At 53.3% G+C, this 15,059-nt stretch overlaps 3 protein-coding genes across 4 annotated transcripts in view; 2 read left to right on the top strand and 1 right to left on the bottom strand.

Annotated features, from left to right (window-relative positions):
* Positions 1 to 1,005: 1,005 nt before the first annotated feature.
* Positions 1,006 to 3,468, top strand: LOC770277 (D(1B) dopamine receptor-like). Its single transcript, XM_004947565.5, has one exon. The coding sequence runs from the start codon at positions 1,427 to 1,429 to the stop codon at positions 2,738 to 2,740; it is 1,314 nt and encodes a 437-aa protein (XP_004947622.1). The 5' UTR covers positions 1,006 to 1,426; the 3' UTR covers positions 2,741 to 3,468.
* Positions 3,469 to 5,238: 1,770 nt separating this feature from the next.
* R3HCC1 (R3H domain and coiled-coil containing 1) lies at positions 5,239 to 14,392 on the top strand. Its single transcript, XM_025142805.3, has 8 exons — positions 5,239 to 5,300; positions 5,665 to 5,816; positions 6,484 to 6,621; positions 7,342 to 8,455; positions 8,833 to 9,005; positions 10,081 to 10,151; positions 10,961 to 11,056; positions 12,768 to 14,392. The coding sequence occupies exons 2-8, from the start codon at positions 5,722 to 5,724 to the stop codon at positions 12,914 to 12,916; spliced, it is 1,836 nt and encodes a 611-aa protein (XP_024998573.2). The 5' UTR covers positions 5,239 to 5,300; positions 5,665 to 5,721; the 3' UTR covers positions 12,917 to 14,392.
* The window catches only part of LOXL2 (lysyl oxidase like 2), a 38,319-nt gene continuing 34,653 nt past the window's right edge, over positions 11,394 to 15,059 (bottom strand). The window contains exon 12 of one of the 2 annotated variants that reach the window (XM_015297316.3): positions 11,394 to 14,987. In XM_015297316.3, the coding sequence (XP_015152802.1) occupies positions 14,908 to 14,987 (80 nt within the window). In that variant the 3' untranslated portion in view covers positions 11,394 to 14,907. The remainder of the gene's footprint in view (positions 14,988 to 15,059) is intronic. The other variant, NM_001305168.2, reaches the window with a different exon arrangement.

Raw genomic sequence — 15,059 nt, 5'->3', positions numbered from 1 at the left:
TCATACAACCCTTAGAGTTAGAAGGCAGCTCTGAGGGCCATCTAATCCAACCGCACAGTGACACCGCAGCTCCATCAGGGCCCAATGCAGCCCCGTCCCGCGGTGTCAGCGCAATCGGATGGGATCTTTCTCTGCGGTGCAGCCCTGGGAAGGACGAAAGGAGCAGCGTTACCACCAACCGATAGGAGCGCAGAGCCGTGCGCCGGCGCTTGGTGCCATCTAGCTGCTCTCCCTGGCATAGGCACGAGCCCGGTGGAACTTATTAAAGGCTTAATTAGCGGCTTTGTTAAACAAATCCCTCCCGAAGTAAAGGCTGGGACACGGAGCGGCTTCTTTCAGCTGTGACGGGGCGAGCTGCGGCTTTGAGGGAAGGGAGATGCTCTCGTTTGCATTTGTTCTCGGGCAGCTGGGATCGTGCAGAGCCCGAGTCACCGGGTCAGGTCAATTAAATCACAGCGCAGCTGAGCTGATGCTCTATAGTTTGGCTGTTGCTTTCTTCTGAAGCGTGTATGGCAAAGGCAGAGGTCACTGCAATGCTGCCAGTGTGGTAAGGGAGTCAATGCTGAGCTGCCCTGCTGGCTTTGGCACTTCAATCCGCGAGGGCTTTCGCTGCCCTGCTGTGGCTCAGCCAGTTTCCAGGCCCCCATTTATGCACCTGCTCAAACTTGGGGTGTTCTGTGGTTCTACAAAACGCCCACTGTGCAGCACTCATGGCCAGGCAGCTCAGGACAGGAGGCAGTGACTGCTTTAGGGCCACACGTCTGAGCCACGACCGCATCTTTTCTATTCAGAGATCACACCAACAGATCATTGCAGGCTGCATTTCCATCCTCATTTGCACTGAAGAGCCTTCAGTCCCACTCGAATGCTTGCTGCTTAACCCCTAATTCCCAAGCAGCTCACCCCGTTAGCTGAGCATTGCCCTGCCCCTGATGAGCAGGCTACCAGATCACACCTGCATGAAATCCAGAGGCAATTAGAAGGGAGAGCAGACAGCAGAGCAGCCTGCTTCACGAGCAGAGGACATCTGCCTGCCGGAGCAGAAGGAGCAGAGCCTGGTCAGTGCAAGAGGGTCTGGGTGGGATCCTGCAGCAGATCAGCACCGGAGGAAGAGCTGTGCAGCAGGAGAAAGGCTTGCAGCAAAGCCATCGCAGCTTGCTCCACAATCAGAGGTGAGCGTTGGCACTTCGTGAACGGCTGCAGAGAAAGGAGAGCGGGGTGGGAGGTGAGAGGATGAAACAAATGCTGTGCTGTCAGCAGGGGATTTAGAAAGGAGGCAGAGTTCCCAGTGCTTTTGTCCGTGCTGGGTCGCTCGGCTGGGTGTGAGAGCTGGGAGGGCTGCAGTTGGTGCTACGGAGCTGCCAGCAGGGCTTTGGATGCCGATGGAGGCTTGAACAGCTGTGAAATCCCTCAATGGACTGGAGCAATGGAGCAACCCATGGATGGCTTTTATTCCTCCATGGAAGGAGGCGGGCAGGACTCGATCAATGGCAGCGGCAGTAGGAAGAGCAGGGTGGAGGGAGAGACCCCCACGTTGTCCTCCCACGGCGTAGCAGCTGCTTTACTGTTCCTTCTCATCCTCCTCACGCTCCTGGGCAACACCCTGGTGTGTGTGGCTGTCATCAGGTTCAGACACCTACGCTCCAAGGTCACCAACTTCTTTGTCATCTCCTTGGCTGTGTCCGACCTCCTGCTGGCCGTGCTGGTGATGCCTTGGAGGGCTGCTGCTGAGGCGGTGGGGTTTTGGCCCTTTGGGGCTTTCTGCGACATCTGGGTGGCTTTTGACATCATGTGCTCCACCGCCTCTATCCTCAATTTGTGCATCATCAGCGTGGACCGCTACTGGGCCATCTCCAACCCCTTCTGCTACGAGAGGAGGATGACACCACGTGTGGCTTCTGCCATGGTTGGGGTGGCGTGGCTGCTGTCCCTCCTCATTTCCTTCATCCCCGTGCAGCTGAGGTGGCACAAGGACCAAGAGCTCAACCAGCGGGAGGACGTCGCCCGGGAGAGCTGTGATTCTCACCTCAACAGGACTTACGCCATCTCGTCTTCCCTCATCAGCTTCTACATCCCTGTTGCCATCATGATCGTGACCTACAGCTGCATCTTCCGCATTGCCCAGCGGCAGATCCGCAGGGTCTCCTTGGAAAGCACATTGGAACGCACCCAGAGCTGCCGCAGCAGCACGCGCCCTCACACAGCCAACCTGAAGAGCTCCTTCAAGAAGGAGACCAAGGTCCTCAAGACCCTCTCCATCATCGTGGGCATCTTTGTCTTCTGCTGGCTGCCTTTCTTTGTGCTCAACTGCGTGGTGCCCTTTTGTGATCCCGCCCGGCACAAACCAGGAGAGCTGCCTTGCGTCAGCGAGGCCGTTTTCAACACCTTTGTTTGGGTCGGGTGGGCCAACTCTTCCCTCAATCCCATCATCTACGCCTTCAATGCGGACTTCCGGAGGGCTTTCGTCACCATCTTGGGCTGTGAATACCTTTGCCCCAACAACGTGGTGGAGACGGTCAACTTCAGCAACGACTTGGTCTCCTACCACCACGACACCTCGTGTCCAAAGGACGTGGTGACCCTCAGCCACCCCCACGCCGTTCTGCAGATGGAGAACAACGAGGCGTCCTCTGAGAAGCTTTCCCAGCTCTCCTCCCGCAGCAGCTGCCCTGCAGTGGAGTACAAAGCAGCCGTCTCATGGGAGAAGACGGCACCGCTCACCAGCAGTGCATGGAACTGAGATGGGTGGGAGCAGCGCGCGGGGATGGAGGTGGATGGATGCACGCAGGGACTGCTACAGCTGCCTGATTTCTGAGGCCTTTGAGGGTAACGTGGACAATTCTCTCTGGCTGGGCAGGAGTTTGCATCACTGAGTGTGGAGTGATGTATTTATTTTCAGATGGCTCAAAGGATTCAGATGGTCTTGTTCTTTTTCTTGTAACCTACAGCTTCAGACCCAGCCCAGGCGTGCAGTAGGAATCTGTGTGGCTGCCCTCTCTTTGACCCATAGGAAAAGACTTTGTGCAAGAGATAAAAAACACAACTGGGCTCCAATTCCTCTTCCCTTTTGTCTGCAGGGAGATGAGGCTTTGTGCAGGCTGCCCTGCAGGCTGTGATATGCACACAGAGCCCCCAGGGCTGTGCTGGGCTGCAGCTTGTCCAGAGCACGCTGCGGGGTGCTCACCGGTGAGGAATTGGGTGTGCTATAGGATGAATGTGTTCCAACCCCATGATGCTGAACCATTTGCTCAGAGCCTTTGGGAACGATCCCTTCAGGCTCCAGGAGGACAAAGCCAGGTTTCAGAGCACGGATATTGCTGTTCTGGTCTTGCTGCTTGTGCCGCAAACCGTGTCCCGCTCCTTTTTGCCACCTGTTTCTTTCCCCTTTTACTCCTTTCTCTCATCTCTAACTCATTAAGGCTCCCTCCAGCCCTGTTTCATTTCAATAATCATGACTTCTAAAGCAGCACTCCTTGCTCACCTGTGCTCTTTCATCAGCCCCTCCTGTGCACACTGCAGCTGTGGCAATGAAGATCCCCAACTCTTGGCTGCTGCCTGGAACACGAACTGTGCTCTGCTCCATGCTTGCTCCAATGAGCAGCACATCCACATTGCCTTCCATCTGAGACATCCTTTGCTCTCTGCACAACAAGAGAGCCTCCCTCCTCCTTCCCCCCCCCAGCAGAAAAAGCTGGAAGTGGTAATTACAGACTAGCAGTAACTGTTAAATAGAGCCCAATTATAGCCAAGTTACAGCACAGCATGAGAAGGGAGCAGAGCTCATATTCCTGAGGTCAGGAATATATCATTCCTGATATATGGGGCACTGCTCAGACCCCCCTTGATGGCCATCTCCATGCACAGCAGTGATGGCACAGAGGGGACATCCACGACCCAGCACAGCTCACTGCATTGCTGTTATCTACCATGAGAAGAAACAACGGAGCAGGTGATGGGAACCTTTGATGGAGGTGGGTCTTCTTCATCTATTTACTGTCCAGATGCCTGACCCATTTGATTTACCATCGGTTGCTTGCTGCTTCTCTCCATTCCCCTACAGCTCCACTGGGAGCCTCCTCCTCCCATCCCAAATCCTCCCCATCCCACCCCAAGGTGGATTGCAGAATAACAGAGCAGTGGCCCCAATGCTCTGAGAGCCGTTCTGTGCTGCTGGAGGCGTTGTGGCCTCAGTGGGATCACACTGGGATCTCATTACACTCTGCTCATACGAAGAGAAGGATCAGAATCCAGGCAGAGCCCCTTTGGGCTCAAAAGCTGCTCCCCCAACGTGGGCACATTGCAACCAGGGGAGAAGGAGCAGTGCTCCCACCTTTCCAACGCCGCTGCAAACGGCGCTTAAAGACAAGAAAGGATGCTCTGAGACCAGCAAAGGGGCTGTTCTGCTCTGTGCAATCACAAAACAAGGGACAGCGTGGGGCAGGGGCTGCTTGTTGCCCTCAAAAGCGGCTTTATTTAATATAGGTATATATTTTTTTCTGCGTTTAAGTGAATGCACGGAGTACAGAAGGGGTGCAGGCTGTGTGATTCTGCTTGGCACCCAATGTCAGCTGCTCCTCTCATCGGGCAGAGGCTCCAGGTGGGGGATATGAAGGTCTGGAGGGGCTCAAAGGAGCCTGGAAGGATCTCTTAAGAAATCACAGCCAATCTAAGAGGTCATCGTGAGCCATCAGTGAGCTCCAGGGAGGGTTAACCGTGTGCTGCCTCCAGCATAGAGCGAGCCAAGCTGCCATGGCATGGATCTTCTCTGCTCCCACAGATGGAACCAGGGCCACAAGTGGGGGTCCCACGGGGGCTGCCCGGATTGCTTTGGTTTGGTTGGCCCCCAATTCAGGCTGTGGGCTTTGCCTCAGGAATAGGAAAAGTTGTGCAAAGCCCCAGAGAGAGGAATGTGTGCCGTGGGGGCAATCGCTTCGACCCCATGGGAGACCGCTGCCGTCCGCTTCGACCCTATAGGAGACCGCTGCCGTCCGCTTCGACCCTATAGGAGACCGCTGCCGTCCGCTTCGACCCTATAGGAGACCGCTGCGATTCGGGAAAGAACGAAGACTCGAATTGGTGCAAAGGAACCCCCCCGGGCGGTGCAACCCCTCCCCCCGCCCACGTGCACGGCTGCGCGTCCCCGTGGTTTCCGCACACGTGGCCGCCGCTTCCTGCGGGGCTAAGAGGGGGGGAAGGGGGGGTTGGGGGGAAAAGGGGGGGCGGTGCCCGGCGGAAGGGGCCGGGACGGGCGCAGGCGCTGCGGAGGGGGCGGCTGCGGGGAGAGCTTGGAGGGCCTGGAGGTATTTGGGGGGGGGGAAGGGGGGGTTATGTCGTGGGGCCCCCCCAGAGGGGGAGTGGGGTGCAGCAGCATGCAGCAGGCTTGCACGCGGTGCTGGGTGTGCGCGGGGAAGGGTTGGGGTGCAGCAGCTTGCAGGTGTCGTTGGGGGGGGTGCGCAGGGGAGGGTTGGGGGCGCACGGAGTGCTGGGGGTGCGCAGGGGAGGGTTGGGGTGCAGCAGTTTGCACGTGGCCTGGAGGTGCAGCAGGGTTTGCAGAGGCCTGGGGTGCACGGGGTCGGGGTGAGGGCTGCAGCAGCGTGCGTGGAGCTGCAGCACGTTTGCAGGGGGTGCGTGCAGCCATCCTCACGTGTCCCTATCCCTCCCCAGGTTCCCCCCCCCCCCCCCTCCAACTCCCCCCTCGGTGCCACCCTGGCGCTGCGCCCCATGGACGGCGTTTTCCTCTCTCCCAACGAGGATGAGTTCGTGGGGAGGATCGCCGAGGAGTTGGAGCACTTCATGCTGCAGGGGCAGCACCACAGGTAGGGGCACCGTCTGGCACCGAGGTGTCAGAGCTCTGCCCTGCATCGGCCCTATGGGGTTTGCATGGCGTGGCTGGGAGCCGTGGCAGCTTTTGCAGCCTGGCTGCAGAGCACTGTGCTGCCGTGCTCCCATCCTCCCCGAGGATGCACAGAGCATCATTTGGCTTTGCCCGGGCTTTGAGTCGGATCTCACTCCTGATGCGGTGATCTCTGACGGCCCCGAGATGGCCAAAAATATGGGGGGTTTCAGCTGGGATGGGGTTGCTCAGTTCAGAGATCCCGTCAGCTGACAGCGACCTTCAGCATTTGTTTGGTTGCTTTTGAGCATCTGCCAGCCATGGCACTGAGGCAGCTGTGGAAATGGAATAAAACATAGCAGAAAAAACCCATCTGAGTGCCACGCGATCCCTCACGGGGTTGGTTCGCCCATCCATGTTTTCACTGCAGTGCATTCAGGATGGAAGAAGAGGTCGCAGCTTCATGGGGTGAGGGCAGAAATGAGAGTCCTGGCTGCGGACAGAGCGCATCTGGATGGAGACCATTGGGCTCCTTAATGCCAGGAAGGCTTTAGGGCACAGATAAAGCCCTACTCCTGGAGTGACTCGGGGACTAAGAGCCGATAAATCCTTGCTGTATTCTTCTCCTTTCCCTTCCTCTGCCTTCCCAGGGTTCTCCTGTTCCCCCCTCTTTCCAGCCGCCTCCGCTACTTGATCCATAGGACTGTGGAGAACGTGGATTTGCTGAGCAGCTTTTCGGTTGGGGAAGGATGGAGGAGGAGGACGGTCATCTGCCACTCAGCCGTGAGGTAGATGTGATGGTTTGGGGGGGCTCTGAGGTGGTTGTTCCGCCTTTGAAGCACGGCCTCTGTTATTCATAGCATTAAGGGAGCAGGGAGCATAGAATCATAGCATAGCTTGGGTTGGAGGGGACCTCGAGGATCGTGGAGTTCCAACTCTCCCACTGCAGGCACAGCCACCAACCTCCATATCTAATACTGGACCGGGCTGCCCAGGGCCCCATCCAACCTGGCCTTGAACACCGCCAGGGATGGAGCATCCACAACCTCTCTGGGCAGCCCATTCCAGCACCTCTCCACTCTCATAGTAAAGAAGTTAGAATGATGAATTGCAATATTTGCTGCCCTGAGGAGCTCTATAAACGATGGGATGCAGCATCGCTAATGATGATAAAAAGCATTTCCGTGTAATCTCATACTTTTGTATAAGGAGCTGAGGGAATGATGGTGCCCCACATGGCAACTTACCCAACCAAAGGACGTTTCTATTCCTTATTCTGACTGGGTAAGCTTGGAGTGTTAAAGCATCCCTGAGCAGGCTGTAGGCGTCCTAATAGGAGGACGTAGAAGATCCCAGCAGAACTCAGGCATGAACTTGTATTGACCTATTAAACGTAATGGAAAAACAAAGCCTCGGTGCTTTGGCCAATGCACAGCTCCTGCATTTCCCTCTCTGTTCTGCACACGTTGTGCTTCTCCTGCTCACAGCTCCCTGCTTTCTGTCCCCAGGATACCCAGTGAGACCAGCGAGCAAAACCCCGCTACCACCGCACCGCGACCCCCCCGACCCACACAGCCATGGGGCCGTGGTGCACGGGGGGCCCGGCTGCGGCATGGTGGGGACGGGCATGGGGACACATCCCGAGCCTGTGTGGGGTCAGGCAGGATCAAGAGGCCGCCCCGGAGGAAGCCTGATAAAGCCCTATACGTCCCCAAGGCGATGCGTAAGAAGGTGGAATGGGGGGAGCAGGAGGTGGGCGCCGATGGGGCGCGAGAAGGGGAGATCTGCCCCAAAGCTGCTCTTGAGGGGGAGGCTGAAGGCGGCCCCGGACCCAATGGGGCCATCGGTGGTGTCTGTTTGGTGCTTGATGAGCAGCACAAGGATGGGGAGGAGTCGGGAAAAAGCAGCCACGGCACAAATGGTGACCGTCCTCCACGTTGCACCGATGTCCCCCCGTTAGAGAGCAGCAACAGTTCCTCTGGGCAGCACAGTCAGGATAAGGACTGTTCAGATTCCCTCTCTTCCGTACCCAATGAAAACCCAGCTGAGCCAGAAGAGCAGAGCAAGAGCTGTGATGACACTGTTGGACCAGAAGGCAGCAAAACTCCGTGCCAAGACCAAAAGAGCCGCGATGCCGACAGCAAGAGCTCCCACCTACTGGGGGAGCACTGCTCTGATGCCACGTTGGTGCTGGAAAACCCAAAGAAGAGCTGTGCCATGAGCCTGGAGAGCAGTGGGAACGTCTCAGTGCAAGGCGAGGACGTGGTCAGCCCGGTGTTGGAGCTGGGCGAGGGTCCCTCTGCTCCAGAAAGTGAAGATCAGGAGAGCTTCAGCAGTGCCCGAGAAGAGCCCACCCAACAGCAGACCCCATTGGAAGCACGGGGTGAGGCTGTGCTTGCGCCTGAGCCCATTGGTGGTGCTGGCCCATCGGGTCGCAGTGAGCAGGAGGAGCACAGGGAGGACGTGCCCGTGGCCAAGGATGGGGTCAGGGAGCCCATGGGCTTGGCTGATGCACTACAGCGTGAGCTGCGGTTGCCCAAAGGGGACCAAGAGGAGAATGCGGCCACCCAGAGCCGAGAGCTCGCCTTCGAGGATGACTGCACTGCAGAGCTCCTGCAGGAGGTAATGCATGCCATGGCGCTGCCATTGGGTTGTTTTGGGGTTAAAAGGGCATTCAGGGGTTGTCCCCCCCCTGGGGGGACGTTGGTGCTACGCTCTGTAGGTGTTTACTCGACCTGTTGGACCCTCCTTGGGTTAGAGGGACCAAGGTGGGACCCTGCAGGATGGCTGTTGGCCATGAAGTCCCACCTGATGGGCGCCCTGCATGAGCTCTCAGTCCATTACCTGCAGCGTTGCCTGTATTTGGGTGTTGCATTGAGTCACGGTGCTCAGCACTGGGAGCACTTGTAGGAACGTTACCCTGGTGGTTCCACCACCATCCTCTTGGTCTTTGAGTCTTTGCTGTGATGGTAACTCCTCTTCTTCTGTGCTCTTCCCAGATTATGGGCCATCTCACCGTGAAGGACATCAGCGTCGAGAGGATCACTCTGGATTATTCCAGCTATGGTGATGCTCAGGTCCACGAGGGGGATTTTGGGCACGTAACCGAAATCTACGACTTCTCCCCATCACTGAAAACGGAGCACCTGATGGAAGTGTTCTCAGATTTCCAGTGAGTGCCTTTTGGAGGGCCGTAAAGCAGGCAGCATTCAGAGCTGAGTGCACAACAGGGTGTGATGATGCTATGCTGGATTTTACCCTCACCTCTGTGCTGTTACTCCTTGTGCTCTGTGCTCTGAAGGATGTTTTCCTGCAGTCTGTGGCTGGAAGTGTTCTTTGAGGCTCTGTCAGGCACAGTGCTGCCCACCTGCAGGGGTTATCTGTGCTGCTTTGGCTCCACTGGGAGCCTCTGCCTGCTCCATAGGGAGCCTCTTTGCTCTCAGGTCCCAATGCCTGCGTTGGGATTGCACGCTTATGTAAGTGCTTACAGAAAGAAAATAAGGGCCCAATCCTGCTGCAGGAGATGAGATTTATTATGTAAATACAGGGAGCAGACAGCATTGTGCTGTGACAGTGGATTAGCAGTGGGATCAGAGCAAGGTTCTGCCCCATGGGGTGGTCAGTGGGCTCACACAGCTCTCCATGGGGGATGGATTCATTGGGAATGCTCATCCCCTGTGCTGAAGAGCATTGTTTGCATTCTAAACGAGCTGCTGTCTGTTGTCAGTGTTTCCTCTAATACGTTTTTCCCTTCCGTTTGCTGTGAGAGTGGAACTGAGCTGCAAATTGACGGATCTAATTTGAGCCCTCCATCGTGTTTTTATTTCCCCTGCTGCAGGGGAAATCTTTGATCTCCCCACCCTCCAGCTCTCATTTTCCACTGACACGTGATTAAATAGATTCCTGCTTTGGTCTCTTCATCTGAAGCTTTGCAAACCACTCTGCAAACGAGTTCTGCTTCTCATTGCAAGTGGCTGAGCACTCAGGTAGCGTTCATAGGGCACTGTGTGCATGGCAGTATTGCAAGACAGCCCATGAAATAGAGGCTGCTTGTTGGCCAAGGGGAAAAAGAGTCCTTGGGGGAATCACAGACTGTGATTGGATTTAGTTCTGATCCTTTCCCCTCTTGTGAAATGGGTGCAGTGCTCGGATGGAGACACCAAGTACTTTACAACTTGGCATGGCTACGGGCTTTACTCGTGTGGGCCAATTAACCAATACTCTTCTATTGTTTTTTTCCATTGCAGTGAGAGTGGCTTCAAAATCCAATGGGTGGATGACACGCATGCCCTGGGGATCTTCTCCAGCCTGTCTGCAGGTGGGGAGCTGTGGGGCTCCTGGTGCTGCGTGTGCCGGACACGCGTTCTGCTTCCCCACACCTTGCTCCTTTGCACATCAAACCTGAGTATCTGTAAGGCATGTAGCGTGGTAGCTCTGCTTTGCAAGACGAACAGGTTTTTAATTGGCTTGGGTAATTACCATGGCATCTGTTGCATAGAGAGCCATTGCATTGCTGGAAGTGCTTTTGTGACTTCAGTTTTTATTGTGGAATCGTGGAGTGGCTTGAGTTGGGAAGGACCTGTAAAGGCCATCTGGTCCAACTGTGCTGCAATGAACAGAGGCACCTCCAGCTCCAAGTGCTCAGAGCCACGTCCTGCCTGACCCCGTGTGTCCTCAGGGACAGAGCATCCACCATCCCTCTGGGCAACCCGTGGCAGTGCTTTATAGAATCTAATCATTAAGATCATGAATGACCTCTGAGATCATTGAGTCGGCTGTCAGCCCCTCCCCGCCATGCCCATAGAATCATTAAGGTTGGAAAAGACCTCCACCATCCTCAAGTCCAACCACCAACCCATCACCATGCACAGCCTGAGCAGTCCCGCTCTGTTCTTGGGATGTGTTCCTAATCATCAGAGTGGTCTTTAGAATGTATGTTTCCTTAGAGCTCTTTCTGCCCAAGGAATGGGTGATGTAAGGTGGAGGTGAGCCCTGCGATGAGTTGGCCTTCAGTTGGCCTTCAACCCTTCGTGGGTTGTGCAGCACTGTGGTACTGTGGGCTGTGTTTTGTGTGATGAAAGTCACCCCCATTCCCCTCCTGCTGACTTTGTCCTCTGTTCTTTGAAGCATCTCAAGCCCTGGGGCGGCGTTACCCTTCGTTGAAGATCCGACCACTGATCCACGCAACAAAGCAGTCTAAAATTAAGGCACTTCAGCGACCAAGTAAGATGATAAACACATACTTATCTATTTGAATGACTGTTTCCTGAGTTGCCCGTTCTGTGTCCTGGGTGGTCAGTCTCACAGTGACGCTTCAAATGGGGAACTACTTATTAGATACCAGTATTCCTTTTTTAACAGCTTTATTGGCTCTGGCAGGGCAGTATTTGCACCCAACCCATTACATTACATCTTCCTATGCCAGCAATGCTTCTTGTTGCTCTGGCAGCCAAAATAGCTGCAAATGGGGGCACAAGTGAATGTGAATGTGTCAAACGTCTGCCCAATCAAGTTCTGCCCTATTACTCTGCACAATTAAAGACAAACCCCAGAGCAGTTATTTCGTGGTTGGCATAATTTTATTCAGTATCAGGTGAAGAGGAAATGGTTAAGCTTAGCCATTAACATTGGTTTATTTAGTTGATTGCCTTTTAAAATCATACTGTAATCAGGTATACTTGCCACAGTAAAGAAATGCCATGAATCTTGTAGCAGAGAGACTGATGAAGGTACAGCTGTGCTGTCACTGCACTGAAACGGATGTCAGTATGAATGATTCAAAGGGACACTGTCACAGTTAGAAGTTCCTGAGCTCAATTAAACGTGAAAGAAGTGGTTTGCTTTCACACTTCTCACCTGTTCTCATTCAGATTCCCCATATGTACCCTATTGGCACGAGTGGGAATCGGGTTATAAGCTCCATCCACATACAAACCTTGCACTGACTTTAAGTGCTGTTTATTTCCAAGTGCAGGCTTGGATCTCAATTAGCTGACAGTGCCTTTTTTTTTTTAATTATGATGATTTTTTTAACAGCTTTTTGAAGGAAGATTGGCAGTTCCATTGTCCAAGCTGTGATGCTCTGAGCCTGCCCCTTTTTCCTTAAGCTGCTGCTAGGCTGCCTTTAGGAATAACACTTCTGAAAAAGCAAGCAAAGCCCACGTGGGTAACTGGATAATAATTTGCAAACAGTTGCTGATAAATGATCAGATAGCAGCCAAATCCAGATTAGTTTGGATTTAGTAAGGTTCTGGTGTATTGCTTTATTGAGGATGAAACTGTAGCAAGCCAGATGTGCACCAGGAACTGGAGTTCACTGCTCCCTCCTGGCCAGTTTTTTTCCTAAAGCATCTGATAGGTTTAGCAATTAAAAAAAAAAACAACTGCTATTTTTCCATTGGTGCTTTTTGAGGATTGAGGCTGTTGGTTTTGGTGAGCTGATACTGAGATGAAACCTCTCTCTGTGTGGCTCCGTGGGTTGGATTGTGCCTTCGTTTTGTTCTCAGAGAAGGGACTGGAGCTGCAAAGTGTTCCTGAAAGCCAGTGGGGAACACTGCACAATCATAAGACCATTAACACGCATTAGGGTTGGAAATGACCTCTAAGGTTGACTCAACCAACCCATCCCCATAGAATCATTGAGGTTGGAAGGAGACCACTGAGACCATCAGGTCCAACTATGATGGACCAGTGGAGGACCAGAGCTGCTTTACATCCAAATATTGTCACTGTTGCACAAAAGCTATCGTAGAAAACCTGGAGGAAAGCCTTTCCAAAAGAACCAACAACTTGCTCTGTAGGGGTGGGATGATTTGCTCATAGTAATGCTCATCCCAAAGGAACTCAGAAAATAGACGCTTGTGTCCTACAGTTAAGCCATAAGACAGCTCCTGACCGCCCTCCAGCTTAACCATTTTCACCCTTTTTCACCCAGAACTCCTTCAGCTTGCCAAAGAGAGACCCCAGACTGACACGGTGGTGGCAAGGAGGTTGGTGACCAGAGCCTTGGGGCTGAAGCACCAGCAGCAGTGTGGCTCTGGCCCTGAAGGGCTCCTGCCAGAAGGTTTGGACCAGGAGGAGTGAACCATCTCCACTCAAAAAAAAACCCATGTGTAGACGAGCATGGCTGTGATATTAAACTGCATGCAGAACAGTGAGTTGCCATGGGGACGTTCTCTTTGCTTTCTGAATTGAGAAGGGAAAAAAGTTGAATGAGAGGTTGAGCTCCAGAGCCCTGCAGATTGCTCTTCGTGCTGGAGGACACCGTGCCCTGCTCTGTTCCAAAGCATCTGTACTCTCTGCAGCACGTAAGGAAGTGTTACTTCGTGTTAAAGCCCACGAGGAGTTGTTAGGAGTGCACCAGGGTGAGGGAAGGGCATCTCGCTGGCCAGCAGTTGGTCGGAGCAGAGCATCTGTAGGAGTTGAAAACTGTTCAGTGTTTACTCTGTTGTCATATGGTTGTTAAAATATCCCCCAGTAGTGGTAGGCATTGAGGTTCAGGGTTTTTTTTTTCTTTTTCCTCATTTAAAAGAAGCCTGCCTGCGTTGCTCTGTTAGAAAGCAAAGTTATTTGTTCGTTAGGAGAAGCAAACCAGAACTCAACAGTAGTTCAACTTGCACAGAGCCCGATGGCGTGGGGTGCTCCAAGAGACACCTTGAGTTGCAGCAGCAGCAATGGAGCATCCCCCAGGCTCTGCTTTAGCTGCACTGTCCTGCATCTGGAGAACAAAATGGAGTTTCCCAACTTCCAGTAGGCTGAAAACCTCTCCTCTGTGTCACCATCTTGGCTACAAGAAATACTCCAGTAGGCATTAGCAAGAACCTTTTAAGCCTCACAACATCCCTGTGAGGTAGGTTTGTGGGTTGATCCCTGTGGGTTGAGATGGTTAATTGGCATTATCCCATTAGCTCTAGCTGCGTGTAGAAGCCTTCTGTACAAACACAGAGGGGGAAGGAAACTTCAGCACCAGGAATTGTGAACAAGGCCCTAAACTGTCGTGGAGTAGGAATATAAAGTAGGATTTAAAAGCATTTTCTTTTATTTTTTTTTTTTTTCTCCGGGTGAAACGTTTTATTCAAGTAGGCGTGTCGGAAAACCTGTAGCAACGTATGTCCTCAAACAAACAGAGGAGCACACTTAGCACCATTGTGAACTGACTAAGTGTAAAGAAGAGATCCTCAAAGCCAACGTAGGCAGGCGGTCAGCGCATCCCCAGCGATGCAAGCCACGAAGTTACCTCTGTAAGGTACAGGGATACAATGCCTTAACTAAACTCATCCTTCGAAAGACAGAGTGAATATCCAGCTTAGAAGGTAACGTGTAGATGGATGTGGGGGGCTGTTGGGTGAATTGCTTACTGTGCAGTGGGGAAGCAACAATCCTGTGGATCCATCGTGGCTGCTGGGTGGTGGTGGAGCTCTGCTGCGGATGTAGGCAGAGTTCTGCTCCATTCACTGCTCCATTGAAGGGGTGGTTCCGGGAGTCGGTTGTTGAATGCAAGAGTTTGGTTGCAGTATTAAATTATGCTTTAGACTGTTCTGCTCAGAAAGAACGCTTCGATTTTTGTTTGTTTGCTTGTTTTCTTTCCCGTGTTTCTTTGCTAAAATGGAGCAGTGGCAGCAGTGCTGAGGATAAGCACCATCACAAATGGAAGAGGATGCGTCGATGGTGCTTCAGCTTGAGCTTAAAAGTACCGAAATTTGAAGAAAATGAATGGTAAAGACCCATTGAGGTTGTTGATACCCAACCAAAGGCAAACTGTGCTCACTGCAGCCCGGAGCTGTGCACACACATAAAGATGGTCCTGCAAAACGGAGGGAGAAGTCCTGGTGGGGTAGGTTGGAGCCCAGTAGAGTTTGAAAGCCTGCTCCCAACATCCTCAGCAGTGGGGATGGGAATTACAAGAGGTGATCCAAGCATTTACACCGGGAAGGAAGGCAGCTTTAGAAAATAATTTACCTTGCTAATTTAGAGTTTGATTGCTTGATTTCTTTTCTCTTGGCGCAGTGGTTGGGGGAATCACCGCAGCGGGAAGCCTCGCTTCTTTAAATAGTGGGATGGGAGGCAGTGCTGCTCTATCGGGTGGACACTTTGTTATTTGTGAGTCCACTGAAGTGGTCGAACTTCTGTTCTGTTTCGTCGCTGAAGGAGCCACCTGGTGAGCCCAGAGAACACAGCGGGTTAGGAAAGAGCAGCCAAGAGAAGAGGTCAACGTGTTGTGCAATGG

This window comes from Gallus gallus, chromosome 22 (genome assembly GCF_016699485.2).
Source record: "Gallus gallus isolate bGalGal1 chromosome 22, bGalGal1.mat.broiler.GRCg7b, whole genome shotgun sequence".
NCBI classification, from domain to species: Eukaryota; Metazoa; Chordata; class Aves; order Galliformes; family Phasianidae; genus Gallus; species Gallus gallus.
This window is presented reverse-complemented; position numbering and strand designations above follow the sequence as displayed.

Coding starts and splice junctions, on each gene's coding strand:
- LOC770277 (XM_004947565.5), top strand. CDS start 1,427: ATGGAGCAACCCATGGATGGCTTTTATTCCTCCATGGAAGGAGGCGGG.
- R3HCC1 (XM_025142805.3), top strand. CDS start 5,722: ATGGACGGCGTTTTCCTCTCTCCCAACGAGGATGAGTTCGTGGGGAGG. Junction 6,622..7,341: donor ATCTGCCACTCAGCCGTGAG/GTAGATGTGATG, acceptor TTCTGTCCCCAG/GATACCCAGTGAGACCAGCG. Junction 9,006..10,080: donor GAAGTGTTCTCAGATTTCCA/GTGAGTGCCTTT, acceptor TTTCCATTGCAG/TGAGAGTGGCTTCAAAATCC.